This window comes from Rhea pennata, chromosome Z, assembly GCF_028389875.1.
Source record: "Rhea pennata isolate bPtePen1 chromosome Z, bPtePen1.pri, whole genome shotgun sequence".
Taxonomy (NCBI): domain Eukaryota; kingdom Metazoa; phylum Chordata; class Aves; order Rheiformes; family Rheidae; genus Rhea; species Rhea pennata.
In genome coordinates, this window is record NC_084702.1 from 56,038,104 (window position 1) to 56,059,086 (window position 20,983).

Below are 20,983 nucleotides of genomic sequence, written 5' to 3' on the forward strand. Positions count from 1 at the left end.
AGACTATTTTTTCCTCTCCTTTCTTGTGTTGCTTCTCTGTTGCTCACTCACCAGAAGTATGGCCCACCTAAATGCAAGCGTTAAATATTTATATGCATCAAAACAAAGGAAAGCCATCATTTGTCAGCTATTATTAATCATGTTTGTTAAGTCAAGGAATCAACATTTTCTTTCAGTCATAAGCTCTGCTATTTGCAAAAGCGTGCTAGGAAAGGTTAATCCCTCCTACAGGTTTCATTTTCTTGCCAATGGAAGATGACACCAATTAAAGAGGGACAACTGCACAGAGGCATGCAAAAAGTTCTTGTATCACCTGTCCATCATCATATGCTGAATTATTAACACTTTCAGTAAACCAAAATTTTGGTATTTTACATTTTTATAATTGTGAGCAAGTCTTCACATATTTGAAATTATTTCCTTTCTAGCTACCTAAGTATTTTATTCTCATACCAATACTAAGAAAATATTAGTTACTAACCTTGAATGAAGAGGTGGATGTTGCAGAGTATCCACTTGCTCCAGAAACAAGAGACACCATGGATCCATGGCGTCGTAAACTTGATTCTGATCCATAGCCAGATTCAGTCTAGGAAAAAAAAAAAAAAAAAAAAAAAAAAAAAAAAAAAAAAAAGAAAATACACATACAGAACTAGAGTGCTAACGCTTCTGATAAAAGAAGAAATCATGATTAAAAGAAGAAAACAAGATTAATGACATTTCCTCTAAAACCAGCCCATTTGTTTCTTGCCAGGAAGTGGTAGGGGCTTAGTAACCCAAATTTTGTCTACAAATTTAAGGGTATAGTTTATGTAGCATCTGTAAGATTATTATGAACCTATGTTTTTTGATATCATAATAAACCAAAAAACACTTATCCACAACCTACTAAGTCCTCCCAAAATAGGAAAACAGTAAATATTTAAGGAGTCAAAAAAAGGGATAAAGTTTGTCTTTTAGCTATCTATCTGTAATTCCTAGGACGCAATTTCACATAGCATTCAAAGGAACTACAGCGCTCTACAACTAATCACAGGATTAACATGGCTTCAAACAGCCAGAGTCAATCCTTCAGTCATTCAAATGCTGCCACATCATTGAGGTATTTTATTTTAAAAGCAGCAAAATAAGCAAAGATCATAAAAAAGCAGATATTACTGATATCTTAAAAAATTTGCTTTTTCCAAACTACTATATACTATGTGTGCTAGAATTGAATTGTTTTGGTAGCAAAGAACAAAAACCTACATAAAGCAAGGTGTAATAATGAAAGTAAAAGGGAGAATGTAACAGTAGCAACTAAATTACACAGTCATGAGAAAATCTTATGCTTAAAATAGTATGAAAAAGTTCCAGAACTATTACGTTTGACAATTTTCTCACAAATGAAACTGCAGAAGCAGATATTGAAGAAATGGAAGCAAAATATTTCCCTACATGTTAATGAGTGGTTCATATATAACTAATTAGGAAAACTCTGAAACAGAATGCAATAAATAAATGGTTGAGAAGTAATACCTGAAATTCTGTTAAAATATGAGTTTGATCAAGTAGATGGGGACAGCATTGTGAAAGACCTTTAACAGGAATAAAAAATTCTGTAGTAGCAGAGCAATTCCAAAAGAGGAGGAGGAAGGAAAGACTGAATGATATGGAACAAGCAAGAAGTTGCAATTAAATTACAGCTGTTGAACCTCTAATGGGAAAACTGGAAGCAGCACAGGTTTCGGAAGGCAGAAAAGTGCTGATAGACTGATATGCTAAAAATCTGAATTTTTAAAATACAGGATTTCTAGCAGAAAATTTTAGACACAAATGAACTTGAAGAGTATTAAAAACAAAGAGGAAGGAGAAAAAAGTTGTTTCAAGTGCTGGCTGAAACAAGACTATTTGGACATGTAGGACAATATATATTTGGCTACAGTACAGAAACATAGTTTTGGAGGAACAAAATGTGACTGAAAAAACACATGAATCCCAGAGTTGTCCACATAATACCTGAATGAAAATGAATGAATAAGATTATGCAGCAGAAACAAGCAAGAAAGAATAGAGTTAGAAGAATGTTAGGCCTGTTAGAAGAATGAGGCAGAAGACAAGAAAGTGCTGAGCAGATAATAGTGCTTTAAAAACAAACAGTATGAGTATTAAAAATAAAAGAGAAGTTGAAAAAATAGCATGGTAAAGAGATGTGGTAAGCTAAAGGTACTTAAAGTCTTGCAGGAAGAAGGCAAAGTGATTTGCAAAACTAATTTGCAATTTTAATTTGCAAAATATTTGGAATAAAAACTCTTTAGATTTAGGAGAATTAAACTAGTCATGCCTTAGTTTCATTACTCATTTCAGCAAAAACAGAAACATAACTTACTTGGAACAGCAGAAACTGAAACTTAAGTTCATTGACAGCTTAGAGTGAAATGAATGAATACAAGATGCAATTTCCTTATTAAGACATACTCTTCAAGGTTTACACCACTTAGCTTTAATACAGCATCTTTAGCAGAAAATACTATTTTATAAAGAGGAAGAGCTCTAGAAACTACAGAAGTGAAGCAACAAAGGCTCTAACCACTCCATTTTTTAGAATCTATATTACTATTCATTTCAGAGCATGGCTTATACATATTGGAACAAATGTTTTGGTAAAAATATTTGCAATGAATACACAGGGGTCTTGGAATGTCAGTTCAAGTATTAAGCAGCATACCATAGTAATGTATTTGGGATACTGGACCATATTTTCAATTATAATGCCTTTGCATTACAGTGCAAAGATTGCACTTTACTGTTTTAGGATCTTAAATATTTAGAAGTTAAATAATGAAAAGCTTTGGTTACTTCTGAAAATAGTATTTTCTGCAAATACTCAAGTAACAGCTTTCAGATCTTTTTGTGGACCTTAAGTCTTTCAAAGGCCTGAAAAATGAAAGCAAAGCACATATGGGGATAAAAGGATTAAAAAAGGACAACCGAGAACTTCAGCCACATGATACTGTTATTTCATTTCAAAAAAAAGTGTTTGTTGAGCATGAACATCAAGAGAATATTTATAAAAGTTTTAAAGCCTCGGATCATCATAAAATATTTTTGCCAAGACTTCCTCTAAACGGAAATCTAAACAAAAACACACCATTTTACTGGTACTGTCAGCGTTTACTTAATCATAGGCTATAAATATTCAGATGTCACTGAATATGGTTTTACTATAGTTACTTTGAAACACGGGAACACAGTCTGTTTTCTGGTTGAGTTGCATAAACTAGTAAGAGGGTAAGATTTTTCGTAGCAATGATTTCATGAGCAGATAAATTTTAAAATTAGCAAAAATATCCATGTCATTGAGGTCTGAACATTTTGTCTCTATATAACTCTTTATAACAGAGAATAGCAAAACATCTCCTTATTGTTTTCTCCTACAAGAATAAATGAGCAAGATAACTATGCAAAAACTAGATCCAAATAAAGCTTTTATCTGAAGGATACAGCCTTAATTAGAAAGAAAAAGCCTTATGACTTATATTCTGCGTATCATCCATTCCTTCCACTATTACCCCTACATTCAATGATTATTTAATTCAGAGAATAAAAGCAAAGCCTTCTCCTCTTTATTTTATTTTTAAGACATACCTTTTCAGCAGTAATTGTAAGAGTACATGTAATTGACAGTCATTTCTGCTTGTGATTAATAGTTCCATTAAACAGTTTTTCCATGATTCAAAATTGTTCAAGACAGTGACCTATCAGCTTGCAAAACCAATAAAAAGCTGCTACATGAAAAGCATTTAGGCAATTTTAACTATTTGTAACTAAGTAGCAAGCTCAGCTGTGTGAACAGCCCACTAAGAATCTAAAGCATGCGCATTTACAGATCATGTTGATGAAACTGCCTCATAGAACTGTGTTTTAATAACCAAAGGGAAGATAAAAAGAAGAAAGTTAAATCAAGAATCCTTATTTGATTCTTTTGATTCATTTGATATGGGGGGAGGGGAAAAAACCCCCCCCAAAGTATTGCTTTAGAACTGACGCACCAACAAGTCATCCAGCTCACTGCAGGCACGCACAAGCAGCTTAACACGAACAACAAAGCATGCACCGTGCAAAGCCCCACCATTCTACTACCGCAACATCTAAAACAGAGCAGGTCACTGCCGCGCTTATGTCTTGCGAAGCAGATCATCATTAACTATTCACTGCAGAAACACTTAGTTACACTGAGACGAGGAATGTTGACATAAGCTTCTTCTCTTTACAGAATTTTTAGTTTCCCAGGATAAAAATTGAAAAAGCAAGTAGGATCCATATGATAGAAGCCAAAAGTCACTGCTTGAAAACAAAGTAACTCAGAAGCTGTATCAGCCTATAGCATTAAGCACTAATGCTGAATTACCATGCTCATTAGCTAGAGATAGTTCTTTGGTATTCCATGCATATGCAGTAGCCTCAAAGCTATACCGAGAACCGGTACTTGTTAGTACACTGTAACACCTTCAGCTTCTATACTGCTGCACAAAATCCATTAATCCTTTCAAAATGCTTTTTCACTATGATGGATGAAAGGAAAGAGCCACATGATCCAGCGCTTCATGTGATTCTTTACTGTAGCAGGTGATGGTGTGAGCAACAAGGCAGGACATCAGAAAAGCTGCTTTCAGTAAAATAGCTAGAGTATTCGCAGAATCATATTGCAGATCTTCATTATAGCCCACACTGATCCACCAGTTAAGGATTTCTTAAAGTGGGTCAATAATACTCTAGAGTAAAGCACAGACTCATGGGAAAGCTCTCCACCTTAAAAAAAAAAAAAAAAAATCTCTCATGTTTCCAAGAATTCTTTTGATTATGTCTTGATTTAATACCTGTTAAGTGCTTCAACATGTATGTTTGTCCATCAAGACAGATATTTTCTGTTTGCGTTATAAATTATTTATTACTTTACATAACACACAAGCAGCAGCTCCTCCCTCCAAGACATACGGTTCACCCTAGGAGGTGCCACAACAGACGTCAGGATGCAGTGATTCTAATCACGTTCTCTGCAGTAGCTGGGTAAAATCCTACTGCTGTCATTCCCCAAAATAAAATATTTAAGAGCTCAAACTACAACACCTTACAAAAACCAAGACTACAGGAGAACAAAACAAGAAAAAACAAATGGAAAGGAGTTAGAAGGTACTATGAAAGAGTTAGCAGGGACTAAGCAGGGGAGGTCTGTCAAACACTCATGCTCCAAAAGCATTTTTGGACACACTGCAAAGAACTCAGTGCTTGAAGAAAGAGTAGATAATGCTAGGATGAGCTCATGAAGGCTGTAGAGGGATGAGCTAATGAAGGCTGTAGAGGGATGCCTGCAGACAGTAAGCAGAACACCACACATTCATGTGGGGCAGTCCAGGATGTATTTATCTGGACTTAAAAAAAAAAAAAAAAAAAAAAAAAAAAAAAAAAGAATTAACGTGCATCTGTTGGTCTGCTTTACCAATTGTTCTACAGGCTTTGAAAATGGAAATCTTAGGTTTCCAAACAGAGGAGGTCACTAATCAGCAAGAAGGCAGAGAAAGAAATTTCATAACGCAGGTCACAGCAGCTGGACAATGTTTCCTACTGCATGTAGCCCTCCCAAGCATGGCACAGGAGGCTCGTAGTACCTTTTTAGCTTGTTTTGGTTTCTAACATGCCCTTTCTTGACAACTGCAAAGACAGAAAAAGAATCATAGACATATATATATTTTTCTTCCTACAGTGATAAGTGTTGCAATTCCACAGGAAATAAGGATATGTACATAGAAGGAAAAATAGGCGGAGTCGAAAAGTATACGTAATATGACAAGGGATAAACAATGGAGACTACGGCAATGTAGCACAGAGATTATCAACTGTTATATACACTCATCAAAGTAATACGAGAACTAAAGAGTTCAAAGACCTTATGCTCCATATACTTTTGGTAAGTCACTTTGTGTTGCCTCCAGACAATAGGCATCTTTAATAGTTGCATGAGCTAGAGTGGTGCACTGCTTAATAAGCTCTGGAAACACATACAATTTCCTAAAGAAAGGAAGATAGGCAAGCAGCAGTACTAATACACAAAACAGAGAAGAACAGTGGTTGACAAAGAGACACAGCTGCAAGGAGCAGGAGCACAAGGAGAAGAGCAAGGCCTACCTACAAAGTGACTGGCCTCCAATGTTCCTTATCCATATAGTTCACAGCCATATTTAACTGTATCTAGCAGTACTAGTATGCTATTTTTCCAATACCTCCCAACAATTAATATGCAGGAAGATGCTATTTACCAAATACGACTTACTAACTTTAAACCTCTTACCTCCACGTTAAATACTAGTGTTCTACGCCAGCTGAACAGGGAGGGACATGCACTGCCAAAAGAGTTTAAAAGAGTCAGTATGCTATGTGCAAAGACACCCAGGAGCCCACAGGAAACAGCAGGAACAGAATGTCTTGGAAATCCTGCTTTGTAAACTTGGGAACCTCTGTGGAAACTGCACTGATGTTCTGGTCTCAGCTACCAATATACCGAAATTGATTTTCAACTTGCTTCAAGGCTTTGAAAACCAGAAGTTACCACAGATTTTGAAGAGTAAGTTTATTCAAATACATACTGCTTAATCTTTGTTAAAGGGTAGCCCACATGCACAACTACCCCTTTAAAAGGGAGAACAGTTCTGATCATAATTGGAGGCATTTGCCAAATTGCTCTCCTTTTTAATAGGCCTATTAAGATATATTTAATAGTTAAGCTACCACATCAGTTAGGCATAAGAAGGGAAGTGATGGTGGACGATGCACAAGTACTAACACGCTGGTGAGTCTGGAGCAGGCATGGAAAGCAGACAGCAACGGTGGGCAGGCAAGAGTGAGGTGCCCACCGGCACTCTGACATTGCAGGGTAGCTGCAGCAGTTAATATTGCTTAGCCGATACATTCAACTAAATTGCTTTTACAGTCAACACAGGCATTCAGGTAATGTCTTGTTTTTCCTTCAAAGTAATAGAAAGAGTGATAATCTCATATCCATTTGGGTTTGTTGTTGTTGTTTTCCAACTGCTTAATGTATTCAATTGCATATCGCCTTTCTACAGAAATAGAAACCCAAATCTATAATCAGTATTACGCTGAAGCGCCCTGGACTGGAGATTACAATCAGATTTCAAAAGAGAGGTCATGGTTAAACAGCAAAGCTTTTCCCTCCTTTGCTCGAAGGGTTACTTGTTGCAAATCTCAGTCAGCTTCGACCTTTGCATTACCAAGCCTAGACTTGGGTCATTCAGAAGAAATGTTCCCACATCAGGAAACTCTAGAACACGAAGCACAGCACCCTTGTTGTGAAGGCGACATTCTCACCTGCATAGTACTGTTGTTATCCAACAGGCAGCTTCAGAGCAATGCAGAACTAATAGTGATAGGCATGTGTCCCAGAAGGCTTATCAACAGGCAGATAAACTACCAACAAAATGCTTCTAGACGAAAAACAAGTATTATTGTCTCCTGTTCATCTCCTTCAATTAACAGTTATCTTGTTGCTGCCACACAGGAACAGCTTGTTTCCCCTCTCCATTCAGCCCTTAGACATTCACCTAGCCAGCAGACTAGAAATCCCTACTAAATGTTTTGTGTACTCCAGCATATGCAATAGGCAGCAAGCACTGGAGGCTGAAGAAAGTTGAAATTGTCAAGGATGGAAGAGTCCGTATAATGTTTGATGAAGGATTTAAGAAAAGGCAATCCAACACCTGAAGAACAATTACGGGAACACATTTATTCTACGTTACAATTTTACAACAGTAATTTAGGCAAAGGAAAAAGTGAGTTTTACATTAAATGCAGTGCTTGTTTTGCATCTCAAATCCCATCAAATTTAACACACCTTTCATGGCTTTCAAGGCTTATTCTCTATTCTTTCCATTTTCTTCTTGCTGTAGCTGCCATCTAATCAGCTCTCAAAATCTACTTCACTCAAAACTCTCCCCAAATACCTCCCCAATGAAGGCTCTTTGCATCCATTAGATCAGATTTAAAAAACAGTAACGAATGAGTTATATGAAATAAGGTACTCCCTTGGTCACATAAAATTATATACATTATTTTGTATTATGTCACATTATCCAGATTCCCATCCAGGGCTCCAGTCCTTCTACTTGTCTCAAAATTAACTATATTTGTCTAGAAAAAAAACGCAGTTTGGTTTAAAAACTCTTTCTGCACATAGAATCCTGCTATCAATAGAGGTTTTTAAAGTGTTTCCAACATTAACATTGCAAAATAAAGATTTCATGTCTTAAGCATAAACTAACTAGGCAATAATCCTGTCCAATAGTCCCCCCACCCAGAGAATAATATATTAGATAGAAAATAATGACAAAGCTCTGAAAGAATAACTATATAAAAAAGCAGTTCATCATGACAAACAAAAAGAGTTTGAACTATAAAAACCATCTGTAAGATCTTAAGTCAAATATCTAATATACAATAGATACATCTACATTAAGAAAGAATTTTTTAAAAAGTGAAATGAAAACATGAATTGGTTTACAAAGACTAACACGACCCAATTCTATTTGTGGGCCAAGAACGAGTCTAGCATTTTGTTTTTATCATATTTAAGTGATAAATTAACATGAGGCATTTAGAAATAACACCTAGTTCCAGAAATAGAAAGGCAAAAACTTTCTGGTAGTACAGCTCTCACTTCATATGGCTCAAAGCACTTTGCAGACAAGTTTAGCTTATGCTAAAAACTCTGTATGGCTGAGTTTCAAAGAAAGGGCACATCTGGGTATTCAAAAAGATGAAAACTCACATCTCCCAAATGTAGTTGAGTCACCCATGTGAAGCAGAACGTATGTTCCCATTATGAAATATCATATAATACACTGCATTTTAGCAGGTCACAACTGAACAAATTAAGTTTCCACAGACCCTCTGTTGCTGCTGGGTTATTTATCAATATGTGTAAGCATTTTAAAAGAACCAATATAATTAACTCCCCAAGTCAATATACTTTGTGACCACTAGAGGGAAATAGCGAGAAGGAAAACGGGCACATCCGAAGGTTACTATTGGTCAAAGCCCAAAAGTAACCCTTGCCCTGTTTCTGCTTCAGTCTCTCCGCACATAAACCTTTTCTTGGCAGACAATTAAAAACAGAGCAGTTCTACCTTTAGCCCTTATAATTACATTTAAAACAAACTGATAAATGAGTATTAAGTTTTCTTCTGCACTGTATGCAAGAAGCAACATCTATTACTGAATGACAATAAATTAGAAGTTGCACACAACATTTTAACAGCAATTACTGAAATTATTCTGAAGTTAGGCCTCCGAAATTGGCAGCTCAAAACAGTGAGCTAACAGCATGTTAAATTCCCAATTAAGATTGTCCAAAGCCATTAGCACCAAATTAAGCACAGGCAAGTGCCTAGGCACAGATTTCTTAAAACTTCATTTAACATTTTTAAATAATTAGGGTAATGTTGTTTATATTTTTTTAAATGAAGATTTATTTATGACCTACAGAAAAGTAAACATTGCCATCTCACGTATCCACGTACAAATAAAGGTCTGTTGCTCAAATACAACTGCTAATTAGCATGCAGCAGTCAAATAGAGCTCACTGTAAAAGTTACATACAGTAGCCAGATTAGTAGGCATAAGGTTTATGTATAGAGAACGTATTAAGTAGGTTCTCACCAAACTAGGTTTCCTTGTATGCATATGCACATCGAGAAGCATCAGAAAAATAAAGTTCTAGCTAAACCCTTTCAAAATCATAACGGGTCATGCAGGAGAAAGTTATTTCATTTGAAATATAACTCATTTCCCCCACTGTAGTTAAACAAACAAGCTTATTTAGACAGTTACTTATACAGCTGTTTTCTGTAATGCAACTTTCAGAAATCTAGTCTTTGATAATTAAAAATGTTATCTTACATTACATATATAATATCAGCAAATATATCCATAAAAATATAAAGTCCAGCTTCATCTACCAGTGGGAAAAACAAAACAAAACAAAATAAAAAAAAAAAAAAACAAAAAACCACCCTACTATTACTCATTCATGCAAAAAGAAACAATCTGCTTTTATTTGCTGAAAGGCAACACCCTCTGTGCAAGACAATGGGAAAACAACTTCAAGCACAGTGCCGGTCTCCACGGTGAGCTGACCTGCCCGGCCCTTGAAGCTGCAAACCTGGGAACTAGGGAAGCGCAGCCCACAAAGCGCTGCTTCCAGGACCCCGGGCTATAGCAAACAGAGGGATCTGGGTTCCAAAACACTCGAGGCTTCCAAGATAAACACTATCACCCATACTGGATTGCAATACTGGTGGCTGTAGCATCTTTAAGTTATGCATTAAGCTATATTTGTTTTATCTGCTTTTTCCTAATGCTCTTTTCCAGAGGAGTAAAGTGCTTTGAACCACAAGAAACAAAGCCAGCGCAGTGCTGGGTACCGACACAAAGTGCTCTCCACAATAAGCTACATAGTGTACTAGCAATAAAACAAATAGTTCAGCAGCCTTCTGTAACTCAGCCTTCTCCTAATAGCCCGCCTTATTCAATTGCGGCAGCACTGTGTTCAGCATACGCCATATAAGCACTTCTGGCAAGAACACTGTGCCTTAGCTGCACACTGTACTGCTAGAAGGCTGGACTACCACAGAGACATACTGAATATGTGTCTTCGGAATAAAGTATTTTACAGGTTCACATATTCTCTACACACTGTTAAAATCCAATCCCACTGCTAGTTCCCATAAAGTAATACATCCCTGCAGAATTCATTGGGAGAAACCACCCCGGGGTTAAGAGCTGGGTAACTGCTGCAGGTACTGATGCCCTTGTCTGCAGACACTGGACTTGGGGGTAGGTAACTCTCCAGGTGAACAGCTATAGTCTGGCTGCTACCTGCTCTGCAATACGTTAAAAGCTGGCTTCTCTCCGCTGCTAGGCAAGAAAGAGAAGGCAGCCTGCTGGTAAGCAAGCAATGTGTTCCCTGCCCATGTCCACATCAGTGATGAAACGCAGGCTCTGGCGTCTAATCTTTACCTTCAGGCAGGTCTGTATGCAGCCTAGCTCATGCATAAAGCGTCAGCAGAAACAGAAGGCTGAACCTACACCTTTTTCATGCAAAAGTACCCTAGATTCAAAGCAACTCCACAGTAGAGAATAGTAAAATAAAATTTTGCAGACTGCCCATGTATTACAGGGATCTATGAAGATAACTCCTCTCCAAGCATTCTGTATAGTGACACACTCGCTACAGATAAATGAGGCTGGTAGTAAAGCAGTAAAACACTGGTTTTCCAGCCAGGTGACACATACAAGCTAGTGTGTCTAATTGCAGCCTTAGGCCACATATTGCAGACTTCCTCTTCCTGTGACCAAGCCCAAATACATATTTGGAGCATGGGTTTTACTCTAGGTGCATAGGGGAATACCTGTCTACTCACAGGAATCACAAAAAAAAGAAGCAGCCAAGAGTTAAACAGATTGCGTAGGTGGTGATGGTTCAGTTTTGTATAGTTGGCAGAGCACTCTTCATCTATGTTGCTAACAAAATGAGTCTAGCAACCATGATGACATCTTCCAAACAATTAAAGCCAAAACCAGTAAGTCTCTGAAGATCAATTAGATGTACTCAAATACTTTCCCAAATCTTATCTGTTGTTTGATTTGATTATGGGAAATGTAGTTTAATTAGCTGTTATGTTATCTTCACATTTTCCTATTTTAAATTTCAAAATGGTAGGCTTACCTAACATTGTGAAATTTCTCATACCACACCACAATGCATGGAATAGATGGTGCATTTCCAGCTCTACCCAGTTTGGCATATCTGAGGACAGGTTTAAACAAGAATGGAAATAAGTATGATAAGTAGCTGCACCTCAGAAGAATGCAAAAACTCCACAGAGACTGAGTTAAACCAGATCTTTTATTTTATGAAGTCTGAAAATTTGCAACTTCCAGGCCATAAAAATCTCACTGTTAAAAAAAAGAAAAAGAAAGAAAGAAAAAAAGAGTAATTTCAAGACAGGAATGGAAAGTCCTTCTGATTTGAAGCAGAAAATATTGACATAAACAAGGAACCAGAATTTAACCTTTATAAAAAGAAATGTGATATTACTGTACAATTTCAGACTAACTTAGGCTGCAAGGGACCTCTCATACAACCTCCTGCTCAAAGTATACCCAATGTACTTGTTCCTGTCCTTCAACCCACAAGAATGTATTTTTCAGAGAATAATAATTTAGTTTTAAAATCAAAAATGATTTTGATTTAAAATAAAAAAAGGATTATTATGAAATGTAAGTGGAATACACAGGCAAAAAAACCCCTGCATTGGTCAAAGTGAAACAAGCTACACTGTTTATAATTAATCAAGTGTGTTGGGCTGGAACTGACTGAAAAATTGTAGTTGAGGTTTAACCAGTTTCAACTGTAACTACTTATTAATAAAGCTTCAACTTAGAGCTGCTGTTAGAACATGGAACCAAGAACAGCGAAGGGGTGCCAAGAAAGACAAAGAACTTCTTTCTGTCTTTCCTGATAGGGAAGTCTCAACAGTTTGCAAATGACAGCATTTAGGTTTACTGCAGCATATGCTTATGTAGTAATCTAAAACTGCTGATTCACTAGCTAGCCCCAAAGTCATCTTCCAGGAAACGTACAATGACTAGCAATGAAGTGTGCTTGGCAGATTTAGTACCATTAGACAACAAGCAACACCATATGTATTAAGAACACCTGCTGATAGCAATGCTACAATAATAGAATGTTTATGACATGTAAGTTCGCCTTTTGTTTTTGGAAGAGCATGTTTGATTTAATCTTAATTGGAGTAACAAGTTTCTTTAAAAGACTATTAGCTGAACCATACATCTAATCCTTCCCCGAAAGAACAGCTTCTATACAAGTATCAGCACTGTAATGCAGATTAGGTCAAGTAATGCTCACCAGCCCCTGCTATACTTGCTTAAACCAACAACTTTGAAGTAATACAGAAATACCCAGAAGTATCTCCAGTATTGTGGATTCCACAGGAGAAACTGGAGGAAAACAGATTTTAGATTTAAGCACCTCTACCCCTCCAAAACTCAGCATACTAATACTCATCTTCATACCAATCAATATATCTTACACTTAAATACTAGGAGTTTAATATTAAACTACTCTTCCTCCCCTTCTCCCATTTAAAATCTGTTCAACATACTGGAATCTTGATTCCTCTGCAATGAATCCATTTACCTATGTGACACTAAATAGATAGCCAATTCCTATTTTAGAGCACTGTCTGTTTTTACAGAGACAAAAAAAAAATCCTGCTTATTTTTCTACTGCATAACTTGCATTAAAAGAATCACTTTAAAAGCTTTCAATTTGGGCAACAGAAAACTCAAACAACCAGACCTCAACTCCTGCTCTTTTTAAAGGAATTTCTCAAGTCTCCTGCAGCTTTTTAGACTCACATTAGCTGCTCTCTATCCACAATTTGCTTTTTTGGGAGGGCCACGGAGCAACAGGCGGTGGAGGGTGTGTGTAACAAAACAAAAAGCCAGAGAGGCCTTGGTTCAAAGCTACCTCCAGTGACCGTTACTGACCCGGTACCATTGCTGCCTGTGCACCCCACCCACGTGGCTGAGCAGTATCAAATCCCAATGGATAGGGTGTAACTCTGTTCTGTTAACATCAGCTCAGCAACGAGTTTCGCTTTAACTAAAGTTCCCTACTCAGTGAAGAAAGTCAGCCCTTAGTCCTTTTAGAAAGAAAGAAAGAAAGAAAGAAAGAAAGAAAGAAAAAAAAAAAAAAAACTTGGATGCTGTATATGCTTCCATCTACCAAGTTATCTATTAAACTCGCTACCCAGCACTGAATTGATAAGCAATAATTCTGAGTAAACAGCACACAGATCTGTTTGGTAAACGTCAACTTTTAGCAGTTTAACCACTCACTACTTTCATGTTTGCAGCTCTGTACTTCCCTTTTTTTCATAGCACTTACACTATACCCTTTGAAGGGGTATTTGCCTCTAAAGTCCATCTTGACACAGGTCTCTAAGATTAATAGTTTCTGAAGTAGACAAAGCAAAAAAAAGTTGTCCCTGGCAGTCTTTAAAATAATGTGCATCATCCTGCCAGTTATAAGCCCTGACATTCCCCTCATTACAATACAGAATACAGGATATGCTATCAAAATTATCTACAATTTTCAAAGTGAATCTATAACACCCTTGAGTTTCCCATAACACCCACTTGTTTACAGCAATGGGACTAGTTACTTATGGCATGGCCAGCTGCATATTTAGTACAATAGCTTATGTCTGATCATTGAGAAGAGCACCAAGATTATTTTAGGGATGTCTATTACCCTTCCTTAAATAGTATTATAATACTGTCATCAAAAATACTGACTGACAGACTCCGAACAGCTTAGCAGCTGTGTCCCAGCCTTTCATGCTACCCGATCTTGAGTTAGCACTTTTCAAAACATTATCTTTCACATGGTGTGGCATCAACAAGGGAAAGCTTTGCAGATTTTGTATTTTGGCCTATAGCCATTCAGACGTTATTCTTTAGACATTCTTCCATACAATTCAAAACAACCTGCTAAACTAACCTGGCTACAAAGTGATCAAAAGAGTATTTTAACCTTTAAATAGTCAATCCATGTATTTAGCTAATTCAAGTGAAAGTAAAGCATCAAGTTAACTACTGTTTGGAAGCAGGCCTTTGAGAGAAGGGAAAATTCTGTAATCTCTGTGCTGAGGTTACAGAAACTACCTGTTAATGCTCCGACAAGATGGAGGAGGGAACATACAGCACACTGTCACAGCTCTAATGGATACAAATATCTCATATTAAGTCCACATATACATACATGCTTCAGAATCAGATAAGCAGCTCCAATCAGAGTAACGTGCAAACTCAGCTTTTAAGCAAGATACCACTAAACGATCTAGTCTGTCACCAGCCAGCCAGTTTGTTCTGACCGTTCTTAAGAAAGTACTAGATTAATAAACACAATCCCTTAAGAAACTGAACCATAGCCAAGCAGCACAAAGGATTATTTCTGAAAGGAAATCAAAGTCCAAGATAAGAAAAGATTGAAATTGATGGAAGAACATAACAAAAGAAAAAATCTAAACTGAAGAAAAATGAAGTTTCTATATGGTTATAGGAAAAAGTATACTGCACAAATATAGGATAGGTAGCAATCTGCCAGGTAGTGGTTGGTTCTAGAGAGAAATCAGATTTACTGGTTCCCAACTTGAAGAAGTTAGAAAAAACATGATGTTGCAAAATAGGAGTCTGCAAGACCCATGGAATAATCTTGCATTCTGTTCAACACTTGAGACACTTAGCAGGAATACTAAGTCCGATTCTAGGTGCTGTACATCACAGAGAGATGAATGAGTTCAGAGGAGAGCAACACAAAGTATCAGAAAACTATAAAACATGTCAATGAGAAGAAAGATTGAGGAAAGCAGAGCTGTTTAGACTAACAGAGAAGACAAGAAGTTTTAAATGTTGCAAAGATGAAGCAAATAGTCTGTTCTCCATATTGACTGTGAATAGTACTAGCCTATAAGAGAACTCAGATTTGAGGAGGATGGTGGTGGTGGGGGGAAATCTTTAACAGCAGAAACAAGCTAAACTGATTTGACAATCTGTCACTATTATAATCATAGAATCAGTAAGGTTGGAAGGGACCTCTGGAGATCATCTAGTCCAACCTCTCCGCTCAGCAAGATCACATAGAGCATGTTATACAGGATTGCATCCAGGCAGGCCTTGAAGATCTCCAGAGAAGGAGACTCCACAACCTCTCTGGACAACCTGTGCCAGTGCTCCGTCACTCTCCCAGGGAAGAAATTCCCCCTCACGGTCAGGCGGAACTTCCTGTGCTTCAATTTCTGCCCATTGCCTCTCGTCCTGTCACACGGGACAACTGAAAAGAGTTTGTCCCCATCCCCTTGACACCCTCCCTTCAGGTACTTGTGCACATTGATAAGATCCCCCCTCAGTCTCCTCTTCCCCAGGCTGAAGAGGCCCAGCTCTCGCAGCCGTTCCTCATAGGGCAGATGCTCCAGCCCTCTGATCATCTTTGTAGCCCTGCGCTGGACTCTCTCCAGTAGTTCCATGTCTCTCTCGTACTGGGGAGCCCAGAACTGGACACAGTGCTCGAGATGTGGCCTCCCCAGGGCTGTGTAGAAGGGGAAGATCACCTCCCTCGACCTGCTGGCAACACTCTTCCTAATGCACCCCAGGACACCATTCGCCTTCTTGGCCACAAGGGCACGTTGCTGGCTCATGGTAAACTTGTCATCCACCAGCACTCCCAGGTCCTTCTCTGCAGTGCTGCTCTCCAGCAGGTCAGCCCCCAGCTTGTACTGGTGCCCAGGGTTATTTTTCCCTAGGTGCAGGACTCTGCACTTGCCCTTGTGGAACCTCGGGAGGTTCCTCTCTGCCCAGCTCTCCAGCCTGGCCAGGTCTCTCTGAATGGCAGCACAGCCCTCAGGTGCATCAGCCACTCCTCCCAGCTTGGTATCATCAGCAAACTTGCTGAGGAGGCACGCTGTCCCCTCCTCCAGGTCATTGAGGGAGAAGTTGAACAGGATGGGACCCAGGACTGAGCCCTGGGGGACACCACTAGCCACAGGCCTCCAACTGCACTCCATGCCACTGGTGACAACCCTCTGAGCTCTGCCTTTCAGCCAGTTCTCAATCCACCTCGCTGTCCACTCGTTTAACCCACACTTCCTGAGCTTCTCTAGGAGGATGTTATGGGAGCCAGCGTCAAAAGCCTTGCTGAAGTCAAGGTAGACAACATCCACTGTTCTCCCCTCATCTACCCAGCCAGTCATTCCATCCTAGAAGGCTATCAGATTGCTTAATACTTAATGAACTTCTAAACTAACATATCATCCAGTAACAATGATTTTTAGTTCACATGATATTAAGGGATTAGGATGAACTTTTAGAGCTCTTGAGGACATCCCTGTTAGCTTCCTTCTCCTCTAATACCAAATGCCAGTAAGAATGACAGTAAGATGTCCTTGAAGATCAAAAAGGGAAAGCCAGTATTCACAGGTTAAAGGGCTGGTGAACTTCAGCAGAAGACTGACAAGGCACTTAGTCTCTAACATTATTCTCTTGTTTATTTCCCACTTTTAGTCTGAAAAATATTCAAGTCAAAATCAAAAGCAAGCCAGTCAATTACTGCAGAGTTCAGGAAGACTATGTTTTTACTTGACTTAAAAATATGTTACACAAGTAACTACATCAAGAATTAATCTGTAAATCTGAACATTTTAACATACAAAGCAAAAACTGTATTCTAGTAGTACTGAAAAGATACCATGATCTCCATAATTTAGCTGGCTCTCTCTTCTACACCAATCCTTACCTTCTGTCAGAAGTAGTTACTTTAAGGCCCTTTTAAAGATTAGCCTTTTCATGTCTGTATGCAAAATCCACTTCACTCCAGCATTTGTGCACTGTGTACACATGAACTACATTCATACTAGCTGGTAAAATTCTTACAGCAGAGACTAAATATACATTCCTAATTGTCAGCTTCCAGAAGGAAAATCTTGAACTTTATTTGCTCATGAACACCAGGCAAGATAATATTGCAACCTGAATCAATTTAATAAGGAATAGCAGCTAACACCAAAACTACTTAACAAGAAGCTGATTCCAACACTTAAGCCACTGTTGCCTGAGTAGGGAAAAAAAAAAAAAAAAAAAAAAAGGCCTAGTCAGTATGCTCCTGCAGTCCTTACTATGAATCCATGAAACAAAACAAAGAGGTAAATGTTTACCTATTCCCATACTTTCCTATCTCTGCACTGCTGTTTCCATCTGTTATTGGTATCAGCGAAGACTTAAGCAGATGTATAAATAGAAGGACTGGTGTTAGGACAAGATGCCAAACAAAATCAACAGATTTAAGGAGATGTCTGAAATTATACCATTGGAAAGAGTTTATTTCTAAATAAATCAAGTGAATTGTATTAGCATTCAGTGATCAACATTAGGAGAAAAGGCACTGTTCGCTACAAATTACTTTCAAGAATGCCTGTCAGCAAGTGTTATCAAAAAGTTATTATATATTCATATTGAAAAATGACTTCTGAAGGCCATTTGCACAGTACTTATTCATGCACATACAGATATCCTATATAAGAATCCATCTGAACTATGATTTTAGCAGTTCCACAAAACCTGCCAGAGAAGTAGTAAAAGAGTATTTAATGTACAAAATTAATCACTGGTGGTAGAAATGTACACTTGCTTAGTTTCTATTAAAAACAGCTTATCAGGTCAGTATGTTGAATAAAAATACTTCTATAGTGCTTCTACTCTGCATATACTTTCCTATTCAGTCTGATATTAATTAGCTTGCTAATATTAAAGTCCAGACCATGCCCCCCCCTCCCCCTTTCTCCTTCCTCCTAGAAAATTAGCTTATCTCATGGCAGTAGAAGAGAGGAGTAGAAAAGCAGAATATAAAGCCCCTGCCCTTTCAGGATTTTATAATCTTCTCCACAGTTGCAGAAAACTGGTGAACAAGTTAAATGCCAAGTACTCTCCTACACCCTTCATTTCCTATTGGTTTTCACTTCCTCATTGTTAGTTTCTGATCAGGTTATCTGGTTATAGCATCCATAGCAAATAAAATGAAGTGTTAAGTAGTACCAGTACAAAGTGACACTTCCAGAAACTTATTTCAATTAGCTATTTTTCAATATTTTATTAGTTCAGCCAACTAAAAATAATATCACAGATCAGTATTTATTTACATACCATATTTAAAACTTGACTTATCAATTGTTAATATGAAACTTCCTGAGCAACCTACTTCTGGATTGAAGGGCTAGGTAGATGCACTCAGGTCTCAATCCGAGTGTGAAATACTTCAATTATAGAGCAAGGCACTATGAACATGTAGTGAATGTAGTTTCTAAGGGCAAAAGTCCAGCTGAGATTGGGCAGTTCTTATCAAGTTGGAAATGAAACTTAAGATTTCCTCTGAGCTTGAAAAAAAGATAAATTGTTCTGGTATAATCTCTTTTCCTTCAGTTCATAAGGGGAATAACACAAAGGCAGAAGGCCAAGACTAATTTTAAGAAATGCTTTAATATTGTACCTTATGTCCTCATACTGTTTACCCAGGAGCTGATTTATATTAACAATAAGATTTAAGCAACCTGCCATTAGCTTGACCTTTTGGAATTGCAACAATCAAAATGGTTTCAAGGGACTTCTTAAATATAATGAAAAGCCCACTAAGTACTATTAAAGCTATTTCTCATGGGCACAGCACTATGGTGCTCTGTCTTCAGACATTTGGAGGCTTTGTTTTTTTGTTGCACTCATGTTAGATCGTATCAAAAGCACCTCTACCCCTCACCCTTTAATCAGATACCTGCCTCCTGCTTTTGTTGCTTCAAGACAAGCACAATTACTGTTAGCTGCATTTTTTTTTAGGGTATAATAGCACATTCAAGAACTCCTGAAAAGTACATGGACAAGACAAAGCAAATGCAGATGTCATTAAAAGTGAAATTAATGACTTCTAATACTTTGTTTTCCACATAACCTAAAAAAGGTGACAGCTTATATACAACGATATTCAATGGTTAACAAACATTTAACGTGAAATTAATTTCCAACTGACAAAGTTCTTTTCACAAGAATATTATAAAGTATCCTTATTAACCGCAATCAAAATTAGCATGATCAAAAATTGAGAGCTTGTATGTAGGCAAGATGCTTGAATATTAGTTTATGCCATCCCCTATGCTTTACAACTACAACTAACAGAAGAATAAATTGTACTGAAGAAATTTCATCTGTACAGATGTCTCAAAAAAGAGCTCATCTTTCTAAATACAACTAAAAAGAAACATGAACGAAAAAATGGATCAGTAATTTTTGCTTAAGAAGCAGAAAAGATGTTTCTATGACAGAAACAGTATTTTTATAGTACAAATCACTTATGCAGAATTTCTACTTTAAAGTTTCTGCCTTAAAATCTTTACTGTATTGCATCTTATTTGTGAATGTTTCAAGCAAAACCACTAAATAAAACTATGAATTAGGATCCACATATAGAAAAGAAACATTTCAAAACTTAACATCGTAATTTCAGTTTACAAGTTTGGAAACATACAGTGTTTGTTACAGGAAGTGAATAAATTGTTTTAGTACTTTTATATGAATTTGACACCATTAGCCTGCCAAAGCCGATTTTTTTGATTCTTCACTGTTCTAACTAGATCTGTACCTATACAGCTAATACAGAGAAAAAGCTTGGGATGTAAAGATATCACAAGAAATCCTTTTTCAAGATACTCAGTTTTGATGCTAAGCCAATGTGAATTTCAGTGTTCAAGAAAAATAAACTTGGAGCAAGTTAACTTAAGTTATCGAGATGGTTCTTAGAATGACCTGCAATTCAGTTCCCTCATTCACATCTCAGGGGAAAAATAAAAGTTAGTAAGTAAACATATCTACTCTAACAAAACAGAGGGAAAAGATAAATATCAAATAAATCAAATAAAATAGAAGTAGAAACTTTAAGTATATGTAAAAAAAAAAAAAAGCATTCAGCTTAAGCAAAAAGTTAGAAGTCTTGTATGTTTATTCACAGTATGTAGAATACCATGCTCTTTACTTATGAGGAGTCACATGCTACAAAAGTCCATGTACAAACAAACTCTAGAAACAAACTCAGACATTTTCCTCATTCTTTCTCACAAAAAAGAACGACATTTAAGTCAGTTACTCTAAATTCACATTAGAAATTCCATACTGCATTTTCAAAACCTGGTAGAAACTTCAAGTCAGTCCTTGAATATTTAACTTCAGAGGAAAGCAGCTTTCTACAACTATCAATACCTTGCGCTCATGCACCATCAGTACTTCCACACTGGAGAAATAAGGGAGCCAG

The 20,983-nt window shown here is 37.4% G+C and overlaps 1 protein-coding gene across 2 annotated transcripts in view; it reads right to left on the reverse strand.

Annotated features, from left to right (window-relative positions):
• The window catches only part of CERT1 (ceramide transporter 1), a 74,944-nt gene that overhangs the window by 30,759 nt on the left and 23,202 nt on the right, over window positions 1-20,983 (reverse strand). For both annotated transcript variants that reach the window (XM_062599676.1, XM_062599675.1), the window contains exon 4: window positions 482-589. In XM_062599676.1, coding sequence (XP_062455660.1) covers window positions 482-589 — 108 coding nt within the window. The remainder of the gene's footprint in view (window positions 1-481; window positions 590-20,983) is intronic.